Raw genomic sequence first — 21,971 nt, 5'->3', positions numbered from 1 at the left:
GAGATGGCAAAGCTTCACACAACATTACGGAACAACTTGTTTTACTTACGTTCACATAGTCATGATTCTGGTTTCACTTTTCAGTAGCATCCACCTACCTTTAGCACTTATCCTTACACTACATTTGCTTTAAACTTTCAGAGTAGCTCAGAATAAAAAGACTTTGCAATTTATTTATTTTTTCCAAATGCTACAGCCACCTTTTAAAGAATTAATCTTAAAGAGCAGAGTGGATAAAATGCTTCTAAAAATCCTTTTCTCCTCCCTTTATTTCTTGACTATACCAAATTTGTGGACCAATGTGGTTTGCAATAGTAGGAAAAGAACACAATAAGAACCAAGCTGACAAGCCCTTAATGGAAAATAATTGCACATGGTATTTAAATAAAGATGATAAACTATTTTATCATCATGGTCTGGGATTTTTTGTCTTAGAGGAGGAGGTTTAGGGTGAGTGTTGTTTGTTCTACTTCTGTGACTTATCATGATCACAACACACAATGGTTTAACAACAGAAATCTGGAATATCTAGTGAAAACTTCTCTCAATAGATAGGAACTGTAAATTTTTATGCTTTCACAATGTTAGCAAAAAATTATGCTTGTCTTCATGGAAATAAAAGACATGGGAAACACTTCATAGAGAAGAATCTTTGCAGTTTTTATCTGGTGGAGCTCCTGCTTTTTTTTGCCCACAGTGTTCTAGCTGCTCTTGAGCAACATTGCTTCCTACAGTCCTGCAGTTGGAAGACTTTTTCTACCTCTTATGCTTCTTGAAGGACCCATGGATTCCAACTGAGCATTCCAACTTTCTGCCTTCCACAGTAACTCACAGTAAGAGAATTAAGATTTCTAAATCACTCTGCTCAACTGAGGTACATTTCAAACATCTTTCTAAATCCACAGGTGTGCTGCAGTTTCCTTACCCTACATGTAGGAGTCTGACAGAAGGAGAGATTAGTATGTTCTGCTGTTTGGTGACATAAGCAATGCTGTGACTGTTAGTAATGCTCCGACTTTCAGTATCACACAAGCTGGTGCAGTAGTTTCTCAGAAAGCTGTGAGGTTCCGAGATTATTTTAGGGAGTGAAGAGTACAGCCCACAGAAGAGACCAAGCCCAGGACTTGAAAATTCAGAAAGTCTCAGTTTTTAAGTTCTCTGAGGAAATATGGCAAGGGTTAACAACCCAAAAGCAATGCTCCATCTGCTAAGAAAATAAAGATCAATACTTAAACATAAAGTTCCTGGTCAAGGATTTTGACAGGGTCAGGTCAAGAAATCCTCAATGTGCCTCAATCTATCTAAACACAGCTCCTTGAAGATTTAGTTATATATGTAAATAGCTTGTGGGATATTTAATATAGGAGTAGGGCTTAGTAAAAAAAAAAAAAGGGGGGGTGATTGTTTTATACTTCCCTATTTAATTTGAAATATAATACATAAAACAAAAGCTGAAATGTTACTGATTGAACCACATTTCATCAACAGCTGCTCATGTTACACAGACTTGTTTAGATGACCTTGGCCTCACTGGATTTTTCCAACTCTCTACACATCCACCCCCCCAAAAAAGACAGAGTCAATTCACACACCAAGTGCTTTTACACACAAGTAATGCTAAAAAGAGTGACTGACGTGGAACATGGACCACATGTTACAGCTTCTTTGTAGCTGAAAAGTTATGTACAAAGATTAATAACTTTTACAGTTGCAGTGATTTCTCAGAAATATGGGGGAGAAAAGATGTACTAATCAGTTGATTAACATGTGATTCTCCCATTCACTGTTCCTGCCTGATCTTCCCTAGAGAGTCAAGGAACAAAGCAGGGTTATTTTAGGATAGAAAAATCATTATTTGAGTGAATGACAAGCAACCGCAGAAAAATAAGTTTGAGTGCACTTACTAATAAGCAAGACATTTACTAATTACTTCCTGTCTACTGTTCTTCACTTGGATTATGAAGTTCCTAGAAGCTAAGATAACGCTGTGTCAGTTTTGAAAAAACAGAAGTTGTCTGGTTAAAAATAAATGAGGAATAATGGCCAAATTCTTTCTTCGGCTTTGGGCTACACTTCTTTTACTTGCCAGAAAACATAGCTTTGTAGGAAATATTAGTTGATTTTTCTAATTCTGAGTGATAAGTTCTTCGGTCATGAGCCTAGGACACACACAGGTCACTAACCTGGGTCACACACAGTCCCAGGAAAGCTTATCTGGACTTGCCTGACTTCCAAGCCAAAACTTTTGATGTCCAAGCAGCTGCTGCCAGATGCAGACAGACACTATAGCCACCACATGTCTCTCAAATGTATCTCAGGGTTAAAGTCTAGCAGGTCTGTCCAGTGCTTGCTGATCCTTGTTTTTACTTCAGTGAGCTAATGAACTTGGAGATTTCCCAGACAGCTTGCTCGCTTTTCCCAATAGAAGTCTTATTTTCCAACTCCATTCAAACAACTTCAATGTATATCACTTCCCCAAACAAAGCACTAGAGCAGACATTGAGCAATTAATACCTTCTGAACTTTTCAAGCTCTATTGGAATTTTTTACTTAAATAGTAGTTGGGCATCTGGAGAGTTACCCAAGGTGGGAAAAATTCTGCCATGGGATCTGCATAGAGGATATTTTTATTATAATATTCTGCTCTCTTTATTGAAACTTGCAAAGGACTAAGCCTATGCATTCATTAGCACAGCCTCTGGCAGACAACATTCACAGTGCTCATCTGAAAGAACTTTGCGCTAAAACATTATCTGAAAGGTAAGGAATGCTTGTGTTTACAGTGCTTAAATAACTCTTTTTGGCAAACTAGCAGAATTTTAATGCTAAGCTTTTTATATGAAATACAAAACAGAAAACACTCATCTGCAAGCCTCTGTATAAATATTTTGATTAAGAGAGTCCTTTTAAAAAAATCTGATTCTGATTCACATTAGGTGAATAAAGGGAAATTCACCAAACAGCCTGTGGTTACTCAATAAAGCAAACCCTGGCTACTCCATTACCAACTTTACAACGTTGATGGACAGAGCAAAATGAAAGCTGAAAAAAAATCATCAAGGATCTGAACACTAAGCAAACATTCCTCAGCATTCAACCAAGAGACTGCTAAAGCATGAGCTGCAAACTTCTGAGAGAAGTAAGTTTAATATATAAAAGAAAAAATACCTTAACAAGAAGAGATGTAGTTTGCAAAATAGTTCTTCAAGAACAGCTTGCAGCTTTTAAATCTCATTTACTCAGCCAGAGATGGTATTGTTGTGTCTACATTAGTTTTGATAAGGGAGCCAGCCCTACTCTGATTGAAGTCTATAGCATTCTCCCATTGTCTTCAGGAGCAGAGCTAGACTCAAAGCCTCACAAAGATAGCAGGATAAAAGAAGGTACCATGATCCCATCTTATATTCTTAACATTTCTAAAACATTTCTAAAGAAAACTATGGGGAAAAAAAATAATCTATGCAGTTCTTTCCTATCGAGATGCAATATGCCTTTTATATGAAAATACAGACCAGTGAAGCAAATTAATGGCTAGCAACATTAAAAGCCAGGGGCTAGCTAAACTGCCTGGGATGAAAAGTTTGCCTGCAATTTTACCACAGCAGAGTGTCTTGGAGAAGGCTAAGCATTTTTTAATGCTGGTATTTATATAAGCATTCTCTAAGTCCATGACAGTCAGCAGACACTGTAGTCTTCATTTCAGATTAAATTTTATACACAAAATCTAAATGCTTTATTTATTTTTTAAATCCTTACTTTCTAAGGGTATGTAGTTTTTCCTGGAAAGGAAATTTTATCATGCAACAGAAACTGCATTCTGATTCTATGCAGTCTGACTAAGCATTAAAAATGAGCTGTTATAATTCAACTTGTAACAGAAACACATCTTTTTACAATAGCAGTTTGCAAAAAGCCCCCAACCCCACTGCATCCAGAAACCAAAACACTGTCCTGTGTTAATAATGAATGCAGCTTATATCTACCATGTTCTGTTAAATTGCTAAAATTGGCCAGATAAACCATTTGAGAGTATGTCAGGTTTAATTAATACAACATGACCTGATCATTTCCACAGCTGGGAAGAAAGAAGTTGGCATTCTTTAAATCCAGAGCTCAACCTGGAGATTATGCTAAATTGCTTCATTCATAGTCCACACTTCTCCGCACTTGTCAGAAGGACAGCATTTGTCCCCTCTAGTGATAAACAAATTATACATGAAATCAATTCCACTTCACAATAATTTTCCCTATTGGGTATTATCTTTCCTTCTCTGCTCCCTCCAGTTAAGCTTGCATCCTGTAACTTGCTAATGAGCTGGGGGCTTTCTGTTCCAGGTGGCACCCCCTGCCTCGAAGTCATGACATTTCCCATTTTGAATGCTGCTGGCATTTTTCGACAGCTCCTGCTAACTAGCCTTTTTGACCTGCACTAAGAGGAACTCATCTGATCGAATCCTCTAACCTGCCAATCATGCCAGCAAATGATCTTCACAGTCACTCCCAAGGCAGGAGGTGGGGGGGGGGGGAAGTGGAGAGCAAGAGAGGGGGAGCAAAAGAGAAAGCTAGGGAGAGAGTAGGATGGAGTAGGCAAGCAGGCAGCTTCTGCAGCTACCGGGGGGGGGGGGGGAGAGGAAGTGGAGAGCAAGAGAGGGGGAGCAAAAGAGAAAGCTAGGGAGAGAGTAGGATGGAGTAGGCAAGCAGGCAGCTTCTGCAGCTACCTAATGAGAGTACTTTAAGTGTCTGAGGCAGCTGAAACACTGAAAAACTGGTGGGAAAATTAGGACAGAACTGAATGCCTGGTGCTGTAATTACTGATTTCTTTCTACCCTGAGATCATTTTGAGAGCAATACCTCTGAGATGTGCCATTTTCTGAAGAACACAAGTTAATTTTATAATATAAATAGAAAACAGATACATTTTTCCTTGCCACCATCAATAGGCAAACCTCACAATTCTGCTCTGCCAAATGGCGTTCTTTTCAGAATTAATTATGAGCTGTAAGCTCATTAAATGAGTGTCTTCACCTAGGAATGATTATGAATATTTTTTGTTGTTGATGCAAGCCATAAATAGCATTTTTAACCTAATTTACATGCTGGCAACATTTACACCTCTGTATTTACAGCTGTCTGCACACAGATACATAAAACAACAAATACAGAATCTACATAGTCTAGATGTGACTTTGTGGGCTGAAACCAAGCAGAGTCATGATAATGACTCCGTTGTTTTGATTTTGTTCCTTTTATGATGTGACAGATTACTTACTGCTGAATCTTTCAAGCATACACAGACAGATTTAACTGTGTAGATTTTCTTTGCCTTCAAATAACTAGTTTTGTTCTCCAACAAACTTAGCAGGTGGACTGTAAGCTAACTAGATTTTAATACACGTGAAATGTACATATTGAGCAAGGGAGGTATTTTAAGTGATTGTACAATAAAAATTTCAGGAAGAAAACTCCAATAAAAAGGCTTCAACCATATTACATCATGTGACTGTATTGTTACAATATACACGCCAGAAAATAAGGCATGATCTGCCTTATATTAATGTCAAAAGACTGTTGCAGAAATGGATATACAGGATTAATAGCTAGATACTAAGAGAAGAGAATGATCACCCATAATTACTAATTCAAAATACTCATATGTATTAATAATTTATAAAAACACCACAAAATTATGGAAATACCTAATACTGTTGCCACTTCTTAAAATATTCAAATATACTGGTTTAGTGTTATTCTTCTATATCATGCATTTTAATTGGAAAATTTAGTATTTTTTCCTGATTTTTTTTCTGATTTTCCTCCTCAGACTTTTCATAGCCACTAACAATAGAAGCCTGTGGGTAAATCATCCACCCTCATCCCTGCTTATGAGGCAGAATAAATTAATGTATTTTTATTAACTGAGTTATAAACTATTGCTGCATTTTTAGGCAACAATGTTCCCACAACCAGGAACATTCAGGGTACATTTGATTTAATGGGTGTCGCCTTCAGAGGCAATTTTGCAATGGATGGTTTAGTTTCTTTGTTTTGTACAGAATCAGGCTATGTAAACTACAGGCTCAAAATAGCAACACAAAGCTCACTCCCTACAGAAACAATTCTGGTATGTGGCATTACTAAAACTCATTTTTTTTTACAATTTGGCTGTAAAGTAAAATGTTCTGTTAATTCTGAATGCTGCAAATGCTGCCTGAGAGGCAATGCCTCTCGTTAGCTTTGCTGTCTCTCTGGGTAACAGGCCATGTGTCAGCACTGGAAGCCTCTGCTTTGTCTGGAAACCTCAGTTTCTCCCCTTCAGTGGTTCCACTTTTCCTCTTAGACAAAGCCTAACTGAGGAGTCACGTGAGAAAATAATCCTAAAGGAGAGGTGACTGTCCATGGGAGAATAGGGAGTTTAGACCCGCTTCTCCCTCCCTCCCAGTCATTGTCACTTATACATTGTCCTCTGCATTCAAATGTCATCCCAGACTATCAGCCCACTGCAACCCAAATGGCCTTTCATGCCTGGACACTTCTTAAAAGCATCAACAGACCACAAAGACTGTCTAGGGGGATTTGCTTGCTATCCTAATATTAATAATGCAATACAGCACACTTATGGCACAGAGGATTCCACCTTCTGTATCCTAAACTTCAGAGCAAACAAACTGGAAAGACAGACAAACAGCCTTGCAAATGAGCACATGCATTCACGTAAATATCACTAATATCTTTCCTGCAGAATAAGTGACTGTTAAATTAAAAAACTCTACACTAAAAATTATTTGAAAAGGAATCTTCACAGTGCTGAAGGCAAGTTTTAATGCATTAGAAATTAAATTTAAACAGGCTACAGACTACGAAATAGCAGAATAAAATATGACATTGTTCCTTGACAAAAGTTCATCCAAAATACTAGAAATGCTTTCCCTTTTCTTCTATCAGCTCTGCAGCAGGTTAGGCCATGAAATATGGCAACTTAAAAAAAAAAATCATGCCAGTAAGCAGGTAGCCACTAATTTCACAGAGAACAACACAGAATGTATAATTGCAAGGAAGACATTAATCTCTCCTAGCTATGGAGGTTTGAAATGTTCTACCAAGCACAGCAGGTAACAATAAACGTGAAGTCATCTCTCTGTCCTGCTTCCTCTTTCCTCCTTCTTCCTCCATCCCTAAAGAAACTCCCAAGCTTTCCCTCTTCCCAGAATCCTGTCCATGATTTTGGAAATCCTGTTCACACTCACTTATTTCTATCTATTTATTTCCAGGCATATATGCTGTCCTGGTCTGTCTGTCTACAGTTCAGACAAGGTCTCAGCACCAGTGTTCAGCTGGCTTAACAAGACCATGAGGTGTTCTTCACTGATTCACCTTCCATAACTCTATGAATTATTTGGATAAAAATCTGATAAGGATTTTTATCATGAAAGCAAAGAGACTGTGTATTCCACTACTTATACTGAGTGCAATTAAGTGACAGTGTATTTCACACGACAACAGACAAAGCGAGCTATTACAGGACTGACACAGAAGCACCATTAAATATATTTTGAAGTCCCATGAACTCCTTGATTGGGTGGTGGGTTCCTTTTAGTGTGGCATACTGGGTGACCTGATGAACTTCTGCATGGACAGTTGCTCCGTCTTCAATCCCCACAAGTCACTTAAGTGAGACAAGCAGTTTATATGAGGACAGCCTTGCACTGGCCAGCTATTTGCTCAGTCCTTTTCTCTCTCTACACAGAGTCTACTGAATATAGTGGGATTTTCTTTACAGCTCAATAGAAGACAAAATTCAGTCTCTAGCTCTTATTTTACACTAACAGGAATAAGACAATAAATAATTAGATATCAAGTGAAGAATGTGGTCCAGTGCCTGGAGTTTTTCCCTTGTGTGTTCAATTTAGGGCATATTCTATCAGTGTGGAGATCTTATTCTTTGGTATTAAGTAAAGCACAGCTGGAATAGTCACATAAAACCATTATGTTGTTAACTTAAGAAAATAATGGCACCAAAATTATTAGCCAAAAAGTATAATGGATTCTTCTGTTATCTTTCACAGCTTAATACTAATTTAACGTTTTACAAAATTGATGTTACAATTTCAACTCTGTTTAGTACTGTCATTACTCAAACCCAAATAGCTTTCAGCTGCCCACCTCAACTGCATCTTATTAGCCTTTCATGTAAGCTAATTTATGCAAATCCAGTATTAGTTAAATAATTAAACTGACCCTCGACATTCATGTTATAGACATTGTCTGGCACTAAAAGATGCAAGAGAAATTCAAATCTCGCATCTTCAGCACTTAGGCTTCCGTCTTTTCAGCTGCAGCAGCACAATGTCTGTTTGTACACATCTATATGAATCCATCTCTTAAAAAAAAAAAAAGTGAATTTAAAAAATGAAACTGTTAACTGCTGTGTTTTCATCGCCCTGCTTTTCTCTCCCATGCCAGGTTTACATTGAATTTCAAGACTTTGCACCTACAAAACATGACTGGCTACTTTCAGCTTTTAATTAAATTAACAATGACAAAATCTGGCTGACAAAAAGTAACTCAGTCCAGAATTTCTCTTTTTTACAGACCTTTCTTGACTGTAATTACTAGAGTTTTATCCTCTGAAGCTGGAGAGATGAAGCCTTAGAAGGCTGGGTAACAGGGTAACAGGCCAGAGTTAATCAGCAACACTGGGATATCAGGACAGAGTAAATGCAGGGAAACGACTTTTCAGTGCTGACTGCTGGACACATAAGTTGCTGGACTACAGCTTCCCTGTGGCTCTACTAGGGCAAAGGAGGCAAAAGTTATGTCTCCACACAGCAGTGCTGAAGTGGCACACTTACACAATTTGTAAATGTCAAATTGAAGATGACAAACAAAAATGAAACTCTTTGGATGCGGATGCAACAACAGTCACTTCTCTAGAAAGCAAAGAGAACAAGGTAATTTCACACAATGATTCTGTGCTGCTTAACATCCCTGGTCAGAAGCAACCAAATCAGAAACTTGCACTTTTTGCCATTATAATGGTAACTGTCACCCCTGTTCAGCTTTATTCTGTTTTACACAGCTGAGCTGAACTGAATGATGCCATCGTCCCCTCAACTGGCTGGGCTGGTGTCAGTTGGTGGCTTAAATGGACAGAGAAGAAAGAATTTAGCATCCTGTGACTGAAAATCAGAATTGCTGGGCTGCATGTGTGTGTGGTGAAGCAATACAAATAAAGACCACTTTTTGTTTTGCTCCAGTGAATTGTCAAAGAGATCTAGAAAGCCAGGGGATCTCATTATGGTAATATAGGTTAAATACTTTAAAAGCATATGGTGTTACTATCCTGAATGAAGCTGTCCCTGCCGGCTCCAGGAAGCAGACAATAGGCCAGAAAGACATCTCGTGTCTTTGGTCCACCAATGGAAACTGGGGATTATCAATCACCATGAGAAAACATTGTGTGCTATCTAGTATCAGGTAATGGCTTGTCTTTTCAATTAAAATTTGACTTATCCTTCTTCAGAAAAGAACAAGCTCTAGCCATGTATAACACCAGCCAAAGGAAAACAGAGCTCTACAGTTTCTTAAGGTCCATTCTTTGCTCAATAAAACAGTATCTGTAGAGATGGGTGAATACAGAATACAATGTATCTCAACAATATATGTAGAGATGGAAATGCTTCCACAGAGATGCTTCCTGCCCATGGGGAAAAAAATATCCATGAAAATGAACAGGCACAAAATAAAGATGTTTTGCCTTATCACAAAGCTTTAAATATGCTTGGATATGGCCAAAATATTTATTTCCTTTCTCCCACAAAGCTCTGTGTAGTTCACTGCTGATAAATTCTTTGTTGTGAAATGGAGGTGATTATCACATATTTGCTAATTTTCTCCAGTAGGGAGCAGTCTCAACATTGACCTTTCTAAGTTCAAACGTCAGCTCTTTCCCCATGGGCACTGAAATAATGTGTTGTCACTCTCTTGGAGCCCATGACAATGACACAGCGTAGTCCACAAAGACCCTACCAGTCGTCTGACCCTGACAGGGATTATCTAAGCTTTCAGAAACGTGTCCTAGGCTACTGCTATTTCAAGAAGTTTTTGGGATTTGTAAGCAGCTCTGCTGCAGACAGGCAGCTGAAGCACTACAATATTCTAAAGATAGTAGAAATTCTTAGGGATGCACCAATTTCTTCTGCTGCTATTTTTGAGGGCAACAGATGAACTCTAGCAAATTACAATGGAGCCATTTAGTGGCTAGGGGTTGTAGGGCAAACCGTTGGATTTCATGATCTTGAAGGTCTTTTCCAACCCTGATGATGCTATGATTCTATGATTTACAAAGTAACTGCCTTTAACTCCTCTCCTCCACCAATTTGACAGAAATTGCTGCATCCAAAGTTGGCCAGTGGTTATTTACCCATGTCCCAGTCACTGGCAGGCAAAGCCCAGACTCTTTGCTTTCCAAACCCTAAAGAAAGGTGGATTTAGTTCAGTGGGTGCACTAATAGGGCAGTAACATCTGGTAGGAGTGTAGAGAGAACAGCAGGAGGTGATGATTTATTGCATTATCACAGCAAGATTTGGCAGAGCTTCTTTGCTGGCACTCTCAATTTTATTTCCTGTTCTACCCTGAAAAAGGAAATTAGGAACCCCTGAAGGAAGGACCAGACACAAGACATAAAGGCCAGAATTTCCTTCCATACCACCAAGGTTCTGGAGGTGGTTCAAGATGGTTCCTTGTTTGGGTTTTTTTGTGTGTATATCTTCTAATAAATTCCTTTACAATAGGCAAATGTAGAAAACATAAAAAAAGAACCACTCCCCTCCACACACATCAGAAGATTTAGAGAGCAACTACCTACAATTTTTTTCTCGTTCACAGCTTCCTGATCGATACTGGAATACTTCAAAATTCTAGCCTTCCTAACTTCCTTACCACCTCTATATATGGATAAAGTCAACTCAAGAAGACAGGTAAAACCCATTATGTACCTGCCTCATCCAGGAGATAAGCTAGAAGTATGTATTTGCCTCTGTTTTTCTCATAATATGATCTATTTCTTTCTATTTCCTAATGGTTTTTAATCCCACTAGCTCTGATGTTATCTGCTTGTGCTCATTGACATTTTAACAGTTTGTAATGTTTGTTCCATTCCTCTAACTCTACTTGTCTTTCTTAACTATTAGCTTCATGGTCCTGGAGAGCCACTGTTGTCTTTGTTTTTCATGCATCTTTTTGCTTCACAGAGCCTTGTGAATGCAGACTTTATCTCATAATAAGTACCCCTTCCTTAATGCTGCTAACCTGCTTACTGCAACTCTATAGACTTCTGCTAAAATACCTGACTCAGCTCCTAATTAATGCATTTTACTGACTGAGCATCCTACTTGCCAGTAACTGCTCTACTGCTTGAAATCACAGCCACTTGCTATTTCAATCCAGCCTTCACCAGACCTCCTTTTCACATTATCAAAACTGCAGTCTTTTTTCCCCAACTCCTTTGACTTTCCACACTGACTCATAAGAAGATTTCTCATGCTTGGTGGTCTCGTCCCTTTAAAGTTTGCCACCCATTCTAACAACTTCTCACCCAGGTCTGGGTTCCACATCCGTATTTCTTCTGCCTCTCCTGCTGTTCTAGTTTCACTAATTCACAGCTCTCTATACTCTACAAGTAAGACGACTTCTGGTTTGTGCTGCTACTCTTCCAGCATTACCTGCTACTCCCAATCTCATATCACAAAATAAATACTACAGCCAGGAACTGGTATTTTATTGCACTGTAAGCACCTAATGCAACCAAGTCCTAAGCCATGGTGAAAACTGTAATCAATAATATATACATGTCACAACATTTGTTAAGTGGCACCAGATAGTACACCATGAAAGGGAAAATACTGTATTCAAGCTATGGTTGAGCAGCCATAATAGTACATCCATGTACATCAAAGGCACACATGGCTCTCTTTCTGCTTAAGTATAAAATTTTAAAATTTCATCTCTATCTGCTTAAGTAGATATTCAGTAAGAAGGATCGAGCGGTTCTCTTTTTGTGCTACTGACATGCTCTTCCACAATATAAACTTTCCATTGCATATTGTAGAAATTTAAAATCACGTTTGCTGGGAAGCAACAGAAATGAGATTCTGTACATGAGAAATGAGACTTTGTATGAAAGCTTTCACACAGAAGGTCTTTAGCACAGTTGAGCACATTCTAGATTTACTTTAGATGGATGATATGTCACTTTAGAACAGAGAAGGTTGAAGAGATGTCTGTAGAGACACAGCCCCAGTAAAATGTAGGGGATTAGCTTGTCAATAAAGTAAACAGACTGCTGTGAGGCAGCTTCATTTCTGACATTAGAAAAATCTTAAATGGTTTGTTGGCAAAGAGCTTGTGCAAAAATTGGGGCAGGCTGTCAAGGCCAAAATCAATTAATTTAAGTTTTTTAGTAGTTGCTGCCTGTCAGGCAAACAGCCTCCATAACATTACAGGGTTAAAAAAAAAATTGCACATAAACATAAAACAGTAAAACTGAATATAATTCATTAGAGAAAGGTATATCTAATATTGTAACAAGAAGACTTAGCTAAAGATGGACTTCATGAGAATATCAACTACATTTATATGAGACTAAACATTTGAATATGTACATGAGCAGCATGTGCATTTATCTCAGCTCCTAGAACCTTCCATAATAAGCTGTTATAATGGACTCAACAGGCACAATAAGCAAAGCAGCTAGAGAAGGGAATACTGCTAATCCACAAGAGTCTGTCAAGTACTAAATCCCGCTGAACAAACACTGAGGTCATGCATATGGGCAGAAAGAGAGTTAATGCTGTAACAACCACCATTCCCTTACTGTAATTTGGTAAGCAGCTTCTCAGCTCACCTGCCCTTCCCAGGTTCTGTTCTACTCTTAAAATACCTGAAGACATATGACACACTATTTCATAGTAACTATGGCTAAAAAGATGGGGTACTGAATCAAAGCCATCCAAGAACAAAACCAGTTCTAGTAGATCCAGTGATACAGATCAATTTCATTAATGTGACAGCACCTCTATCTCCACCAAGAACATCCTTCTGCTATCAAGGCTACCAAACCTACTAAATGAGTACTTCCTTGTCCTTGTCACAAAGTTTAACAGAAACGGCAAATGGTATTTTATTTCTCCATACCTTACCAGGGAAAAAAATATTCGTCCAAATTAAAGGCAACCTAGTATACAAACTGATGGCACCAACTGCTGCAATATTTTCAACCTGTTAATGACACTGATCCTGCTCACAAGGCCAGGAACTTCTCATATTGACCATCTATACTGTAAAAACAGGTTATTTGCATGAACATGAGCAATTTAAGGAATGTGCAATTGAATTAAACAGTTGTTTCTCTAAAGAGAACTAAACTGTTATCAAAGATATGCCTTCCATTACTCATGTCTTACCTGCATTATTAGTTGTGAACACAGGTATTCTTCAGTGTTTGCTATTTGATACACCTTTGCCATAACTATTGTTTTTTCCAAAGACTCTCATGCTTTCTCCAGTCTCTGGCTGTAATCTTACATTCGGTACAGTAAAAATAGAAGACACTGCAAAAAAAAAGAGTGTCAGTTCAGAAATTTTTATTTTTCCCAGAAAAGTAGTAATTTAAAAATAATTACAAATAAACACAACACTGAATGTGTATATACAGCTTTTATACATGACACCTATTTATGCAAGTAAGCACTGTAAAAATTCTGAATGGAAGGAAGCTGCATGATGATGGAAGCTGTATGATGTAAATATTTTTAGCTGCATGCATCCTCTAAAAAAATATTTCCATGTTGTGTGTGTCTACTTGCCTGTACAATGCTATATAATAGTATTCTCTATTTTAAAAATTTGCTCTGAGAGCATTTACAAATACATAAGAATGTGCAAAATGTAGTAAGTTTTTTTATAATTTGATGTCATGCATTACATCTTTAGAATCTTGATGCTAGAACTGAGCTGTTTTGTTTGATTTCATTTTATTAACAGTTAAAGACAACTAGGCATTTAAAAAATATCCCAACAACTCAAAAAGTTTCTACATAAAGCAACCCCCTTCTGCATGAACTGGAAAAACCTGGATGATTTCCATGTAATACCAGACAAGTTATTATTTGTAGACAGTATTATACTAACCAAGGGGATCAGACTGCAGATGGTTAAGGACTCACACACTGATATGAAAACAAAACATTTTTACTTAGGATGCCCCAAACTGTTGGGGAACAGTCACTGACTTTTAGCAGCTTCTGAGAAAAAAAATGTCCATATAAAAATATCCTGGGAGACCTGCCACTGCATGATACCATGTGATAATGTTAATAGACTGTTTAAAGAACTGATTGGGCCATAACAGTTTCTTTGATTTTGCACTACCAACTAGCATAGGTCTAAGTTTTTGGAGCTACTCTTTCATCTTTATGCCTTTAAAAGACATGGCTATTGTTTTATGCACAAGATATTCCCACTCTACGACATCTCAACTTGCATTTGATATTCTGCTGTCCTGGCTAACAGACATTATGAATGGCATATATTCTATGCCAATAAATCAACATGAGCTCTCAAATACTGTCTTGGTTTGAGCCAGGATGAAGCCATTTTTCCTTGTACTGATTTTTTTTTTTTCCTTCAGTGAGCTTTCTTTTAACTAGCACCAGAGTGTTCCAACTGAGACTGATAATAGTGGAATGTTTTTTAACTGCTGGGTCTTCAAGGTCGCACCTTTACTCTGCCAGCTCAGACACTACAAGGAGATCTATAACCACCCCATAGGAGGCTGGATTAGACAGACAGCAAAATTGGCCAGAGATATTCCATTCCATGTATCTACGTAAGCTCAGGGGGAGGTCAGAGATCACAGAAGACAATTTCCTTCCTGTCTCTTCTTCCCTTCTCTTCTGTCCATGGAAGACATAGTACTCCAGAAAGAACTGAGTCAGAAAATGGGATTCATTTCAAAACCAGTCTTGTGACTGACTGGGCTAAAGAGCATGGTATTGAGTGGATCTACCATATCCCATACTATGCACAAGCCTCAGAGAAAACTGAAAGGTACAATGGTCTGTTGAAAGCTACCCCAAAGGAGAATATATGAGCATGTGCTGCTGGTACAGCCTGCGCAAACCTCCGGAACACTTGTGTGTCACACAGAATGGGATTTCTCGGGAGTGTTCGCAGCTCAGGAGATGCTGTGAGAGTTGCTGGGGGAGGCAATAGAGGCTCTGTACATTTCCTGAACACATTTGTATATAATTGTATATATTTTCTTATATCATTGGTGTTTAATTAAAGCTGTGTAGTTTAGTTTTCAATTCAGTAAAGTCTCTCTCTTTTTCTCTCTCTCCTTCCCCACCTGGGTGGGAGGGGGAGGAGATCGAGAATGTTGTTGTCCAACCCGAGTCAGATGGTAACAACAAATTTATTGGCGCCCAACGTGGGGCTCAATTTTAAGCCCAGATTATAACTTTTCATTAATCGGGAGTGTTCAAAATTTCACCTCTGATGGGATGAATCCCTCAGATAGCAGTGGGCAATAGTTCTGCTGAATTTCATAACAGATTGAAAACTGAACAGACACTTTCTGCAATGAATCTATTGGGCCTTTTTCCAAATACGCAATTGTACATGTGGTATACAGCCAAGGGCATACTGCTCTGTGTAGCTGCTCTTTATTGTTTCATAGTTTATTGACAGAACTGTGGCTATAATCAAGCGTATAATTACTAGCCTACTGATCCTAGGGGTTAGGATATTGATCTTTATGGGGGCACGGTATGTGTACAGTTACAGTACAAATCCTAAGGTGAACGGAATGGTCCACGTTGGTAATGCCAACAGCAGGTTCAATTTTACCTTTCCATTTTCTTTCAAGCTCAATCTCCCAGCTCTTGATTTGAATAACACTGGATCTAGTGGATATGCTCCTGCTAATGTTTATAATATATTGTGGATACTTAGGGTAAGGTGTTGCTCCACTCACTGCCAATCCCCCACAGGCAGCTGCCACTTTTGCTGCTACCACTCGTGATGCTGCCACCCCACTGCTGCTGAGACCACATCTGATACTACTACAAAAACAGCTGCCTCTACAAGTGCTGCTACAAAGACAACTGCCTCTGCAAAGACCAAGTCCAAACCCTTGCAAATCAAACTGGTTAATCCTGTGACCAGGAGCAAAGCAAAGGTGAAACGCTCCTCCCTTTTTATGTGCTCCCATCTGAGACATCCAGAGTTTCTTCAAGCAATGACAGAGACTGAAATTGAGGAAGCAGATGATTCTAAATCAGTTGACGGAGCAGGTACCTCTCAAACAGATAAAAAATCAGGCCCTTATCAAGCAGATAGAACAGCAGGTCCTCTCAGTCAGATGATAATGATGACCTTGTCCAGCCTTTCTCTGTGAAGGAATTGCTCCTCATGAGAAAGGACTTCACTTGCACTGATGGTGAGGGAATTCTTCCCTGGTTGATCCAATGCTCTTGATAGTGGTGCTGAAACCTAGAACGTGGATGAGAGAGAAGCCAAGCAGTTGGCATCCCTGGCCAGAGATGTTGGTATTGATAGAGCACTTAGTAGTAAGACGGGAACTACCACCCTGTGGGACCAACTTCTTTCAGCTGTGAGAGAGAGATACCCCCACAAGGGTGACATCGAATGGCACCGAAGCAGAACACCCACTCTTGAGAAAGGCATCACATACCTGAGAGAAACAGCTGTGCGAGAGGTGATCTATGATAACGATGGAATTACAAATCCTGATGACGTTCTGTGTGACACACAAATCTTCCGGAGGTTTGTGCAGGATGTACCAGCAGCACATGCCCATATATTCTCCTTTAAAATAGCTTCATCCTGACTCAAACCAGGACAAACACGAAGGCAGACATAGGGGAGGACTGAATTTATTTATTTTTAATCAGAAATAACAACTACACATGTTTAGTAAAAGAGGTTAATCTATAGATTACTGCTCAGATCTGAGATCAATGAAGGCTGTGTTGCTTCATAAATTGTACAGTACTGTATTGCATTCCCAAACAAGACGCTTTTAGCAGAACTGCACAGCTCCCACCTTTTTAATGCACTATTTATAAAAACTGGAAGTGGCTAGATGTTAGACAGAGTTTATCTGGAAACTGAAGTTCCAATCCAATTGAAATGATGCCTTGACTTCAAACTGAACCAAACAAAAAAATCAAAATCTTGCTTCTTACATAAACTCGTTTTGAATGCATTTTTAAAATAAAGAACAAGATCAAAAATTTATTTTGTAAAAGGTTACACAGAATAGAAATACATAGTCCTAAAGTCAAAATGAGATGAAAAAGTGAAACATTCCTTTTTTACTTCTTCAATGTAGGCAGAGTCACCATACTTTTGAAAAATACCGTGATTCCAAAAAAACAATATTTTCTGATGGAAAATAATTTGACTGATTCCCACCCTGCCTATTTTTCTTTCTCCTCACTTGTGACTCTATTCTTTGTTTTTAGTGCTATATCCCCAATTTTTTAATTCAGCACTAGGACCAAATTGGACAAAATGTATTCCATGATGAATACTATTCAGCACAGAGATTTGCAAAAAAACAGTGCTGTCTTGATTAGGATGGGGTAGATTTTGCATGTACACACACTTCTGTTGTGCATAACACACAATGTGTTCATACTTACATTGAATTAACTATGAATATCAAGAGTTTCCCAATGTGAAATAGTAACCCAGGGAAGCTGAATCACAAAACCTGGTAATTTCACTCCACAGTAAACATGTTCCCAACTATCCAAAGTATATGACTTCTTTGTTTTGTAAATATGTTTACAAGTATATCTAAGTCATACTAAATTGAAATGATTGTAGTATTTGATACTGAGATTGTCCTTTCTTGCATCTGGATTTATGCTTCATAATGATTATCTACTAGACACAGAAATAGTGATTCTGTAACTCAAAATTTTACTCGAGGCATTTAGAAGAACCTTGCTTTAAAATATAATGATTTTCCATCTTTATTCTCCCCCCTTCAAAAGGTTTCACTGCTCCTGATGTTTAACGTTATGCAAAGACGTGTTTCTGCCAATGAATATCGCCTTATGGTTATGCTTCTGCAAATAACCTGCTGTGAGCTGATAAAAGGATTAATGCAGCCAAAATTCTTAATCTGTGAAATTACAAATTAAATTCTCATATTAAAAATACCACCCTGAGGTATTTTTTGTGGTTTTAATTCCCCTCTGGTGTTCTGCATACATTGTGCTTGTTAATGACTAGGACAAGACTGTCTCTGTTGGCAGCCTGCTGCAGAGTGATAATGTGTAGGCATTTACTTCACTGATAGAACTGGATTTAACCACTGACTGATAAACTAAGTGGCAAGTGGGTAATAAGTCCATATTAACTGAAAAGTACTACTGCAGAATTCAGAATTCAAAATCCTGGCTAGACTAAGTCACACAGTCATAACGATTGAGATGTCACTACCGCAGAGTGATTTTTGTTTGCCATTTAGTGGAAAAAGGATAAATGAACTGGCATTCTTGATATTTCATTAGTCCTAAAGAAACTAATTTCTTTGCATCAGTTTCAGCAAAGGCAGTCTTAATTTACACTGCCATCCCTTGAATTTTCAGTTTATGAAGTACTGCAGAGAGAAAACTGATTGGTGGGCTAGCATGGCAGAGGAGGAAACTGGCAATCTTTTTGCAGAGCAAGGACATGGTCTATGACAGAGTTGGTGATGGACCAATATTAATGGTGCTAGTTTGATTTTAATGTTTGCATTCTACCGACAGGAGAGTGCTCTTCAGAGCAGACCTTGAGAAAGGGTAATTGGTCAACCAGGCCATAGAACCAGCTCAAAATGTAACAACAGATGCCATGGATGGAAAAGATAAACTTTTGGAAGACTAAAGTCTTCATACTGAAAACTGATGTAAACAGAATCTATTGTGGATTAATATTCAGAAAGGGGGATAATTTTTTACAGGCAAACTTTTAAATCAGCCATAGTTACACACACGTGCTATTGCTGCATCTCTGAACTTTTTGCCTTAGAGTACTGGATGTAGATCTTTTGCTAATGGATATATGTTTGAAAGCAGAGAATAACATACAGTGTTCTAATTCAAGCATGCTTCTCTTGTTCACACTGAGATAGAGCAAAATGCTGATTGTTATTCCCGTGTGAAAGCTCTTTTTAATAACAGAACTTTTTCTATATCAAAAATACCATGCATGATATTACGTTTACCCAGAATAAATGGCAGTGTGCCTTTAACACTGGAAAAATATATGGACAAGTATAATATGAGTTACAATTAATAAAGAGAGAATTGACAGAATATATGATGATAGAACATTTTTGCCAAGTCAACTGGAATGCATTGTTTCATAAAAGAAACAAAAAGATGTACATAAACACTAAAAGAATTCCTAGTTAATAATATAATCTTCCATTGTCTTCTTACACAGTCTCATACAGCAAATTAACTGATTGTCTACTTTGGGTTTCTCAGACTTCTGAATTCTGAGCCCTTTTTTAAAGGTTACTGTTATAACAGATAGAGATTCAGTGCCTCAAACACGGCTGGATTTTTATCCTGTATGCTGCAGCTAGTTAAGAAGTACTGTACGTTACAAAGTGAAAAGCACTAAATATGTAAATTGTATTTTTCCTTTTGCTTTATGACAATTCAGATAATTCTCTTGGCTGCACACATAATCAAATACAAAGATAGCTGGCTGCAGACTGCAGAGCAGAGATAGCAAAAAAAAAAGAATCCATTTTTTCCTGTGTCAAGCTAACTATGGAATTTCCAGCTATACAATTTCACTCATGTATTTTGTGTGTGGCTGTGTATGTCCATGAAGCTGCCTGCACATGAAGGTTAGAATATGCTCATGCATCTGTATGAACTACCTTTTTGTTTATTCGATTTGGAGGTGGTTATACTCACTATCAGTTAATTCCCATAGCCGTGGGGGCAGATCACTGAAATACTCATGGCTCAGGGCTGCCTGTGCTGACAATCTGTTCTTTGGGAAACACTGGAGTAGTTTGGAGGCTAGATCTTCTGCGTGATTCACGTAGCTCAGCCTGAAACACAAACAAGAAGGTTCTTCTGAAAAACAATCCCATTATTACTAATTCCATCTGCAGTCAGCATAGCTGAAAAACCAAGTCTTGCTAGCGAGGAAAAAAGGTCTGTTTGGGAGCACTACTTGGAAAGGTATTTCTCAGGCTAGGGAGACAACAAATTATTTCTGGATTGACAGCTCTAAATTAATATAAATTTTACAAATATAGAGCATATAATATATAACATGTATCCTAGTACACTAAAGGATCATAAGCAACAGCACTTTGAAAGCAACTGTTTTGATGCTTCCATTTACATTTTATTGAGTAGTACACCAACCAACTGAAAATTTACAGCGCTGGAAACCAATGGTTATTACTATCTGAACCCATGAGATCCAAGCTTAAAATAACAGCAGTATTCATACAACTTCATGAGGTATCAAATTCTAAAATCCAATTATGCTTAACACACAACATATGCACCATGTTTCATAAAGACATTAGTCTTTCAGGAAGTACTGACATTTTTTCATATATTCACACAGCAGGGGCTGACTCATTAGGTGTCAATGCAATGCAAATATTAAATTGGAAGTGAATTATCTTTTCTAAGCTACTTAGGGAAGTCTGAGAAAACTCATTGTTTTACTGGGATGTGTATGCTTGGGAATATTATAAGGAAATATAAACTAAAAATAATAGATTTGGAGGGGAGAGAGTAAAATGGGGATCAGCAAGATGTGGCTTTGGTCTGGTAAAATAAATCTGCCTCCTAAATTTCCAAAGCCACCAAGCTTCCTATAATATACTGCCGAAAAAAAGGTCCTGAATCGAAATCATGTTGCTATGAATAGCATGCAATCTTGTAAATTCCACCATGCCTTCACTCAGTGAAGATTTCTTGTCAGGTAAAAATGCCGAAGTGTATAAAAGGTCTCATATTTTAGAATGCACTGATTTCCCAAAACAGATGGAGTAGACTGCAGCCCAAAATACTACAGCGTTCGAAAAAGACAGTCTTACCCTCTAAAATCAATAATCCTACAGCACATTTCATGCAAATGTTCATTTTTGTTCAGCTCAAGCTGACTTTCTGGAAAGCCATTCAAGGAAGATGGATTAAACCGTTACTGTTCTAATAGGCTGACATGGCATAATTTATATGGATCAATGTATGCACAGGTGAAAGCTATCTCTGCAATAAAGAACAGACAACACTGAAAACACTAAATAAAAAAGAGTATTGTTATTACAGTGAGAACTCTAAGACACAAACATCATAGACACTTTTTATCCCTGCCTATACTACACTCAGTATGAAAATAAAATATTAAATGTCAAAAGCATCTCAATGAAATCATGTGCTGCTTTATGTATGATATGCTGATATTAGTAATGGTTGAAAAAAATATGCCACTGATCTTTTTAATTTCTAGCAACTGTACACTAGATGGGAATTTTTCAAAACTGTGCCTATCTGATCTCTTCTTGAGAACTGGCAGGATATTTGCCCAGAATTTACCCAGGGATGAATTGCCCAGAATGGCTGACCACTTTGGGACATTATTCTCATCAACCATAACCTTGCTGAATTCCCAGGATTGGAATTTAGAATTGCTATTCCAGGTTAAACAGATTCTGAACTCCAGTGTTTCTGATGGGTGTAATTTTTTTTAGTTTTAATTTTCAGTTCATGACAAAATAAAGGCATCTTTAATGAAACAATCATTGCCTGTAAATCAGATTATACATTAGATTAATAATTTCAGACTCATTAAACTTCCAGATTGTAGAAATTTTTTTTCATTAAAGCCTTGTGAAAATTACAGCAAATTT

At 37.9% G+C, this 21,971-nt stretch overlaps 1 protein-coding gene across 2 annotated transcripts in view; it reads right to left on the bottom strand.

The window, feature by feature from the left end:
* The window catches only part of CDK14 (cyclin-dependent kinase 14), a 254,892-nt gene that overhangs the window by 47,088 nt on the left and 185,833 nt on the right, over positions 1-21,971 (bottom strand). The window contains exons 12-13 of one of the 2 annotated variants that reach the window (XM_010001563.1): positions 20,011-20,150; positions 13,462-13,608 (exon numbers count right to left, since the gene is read on the bottom strand). In XM_010001563.1, coding sequence (XP_009999865.1) covers positions 13,493-13,608; positions 20,011-20,150 — 256 coding nt within the window. In that variant the 3' untranslated portion in view covers positions 13,462-13,492. Of the gene's footprint in view, positions 1-13,461; positions 13,609-20,010; positions 20,151-21,971 lie in introns of those variants that run through there. The other variant, XM_010001564.1, reaches the window with a different exon arrangement.

This window comes from Chaetura pelagica, unplaced genomic scaffold (assembly GCF_000747805.2).
Source record: "Chaetura pelagica isolate M959 unplaced genomic scaffold, ChaPel_1.0 scaffold127, whole genome shotgun sequence".
NCBI classification, from domain to species: domain Eukaryota; kingdom Metazoa; phylum Chordata; class Aves; order Apodiformes; family Apodidae; genus Chaetura; species Chaetura pelagica.
Note: the sequence above shows the minus strand (reverse complement) of the source record. Positions and strands in the feature narration are given on the sequence as shown.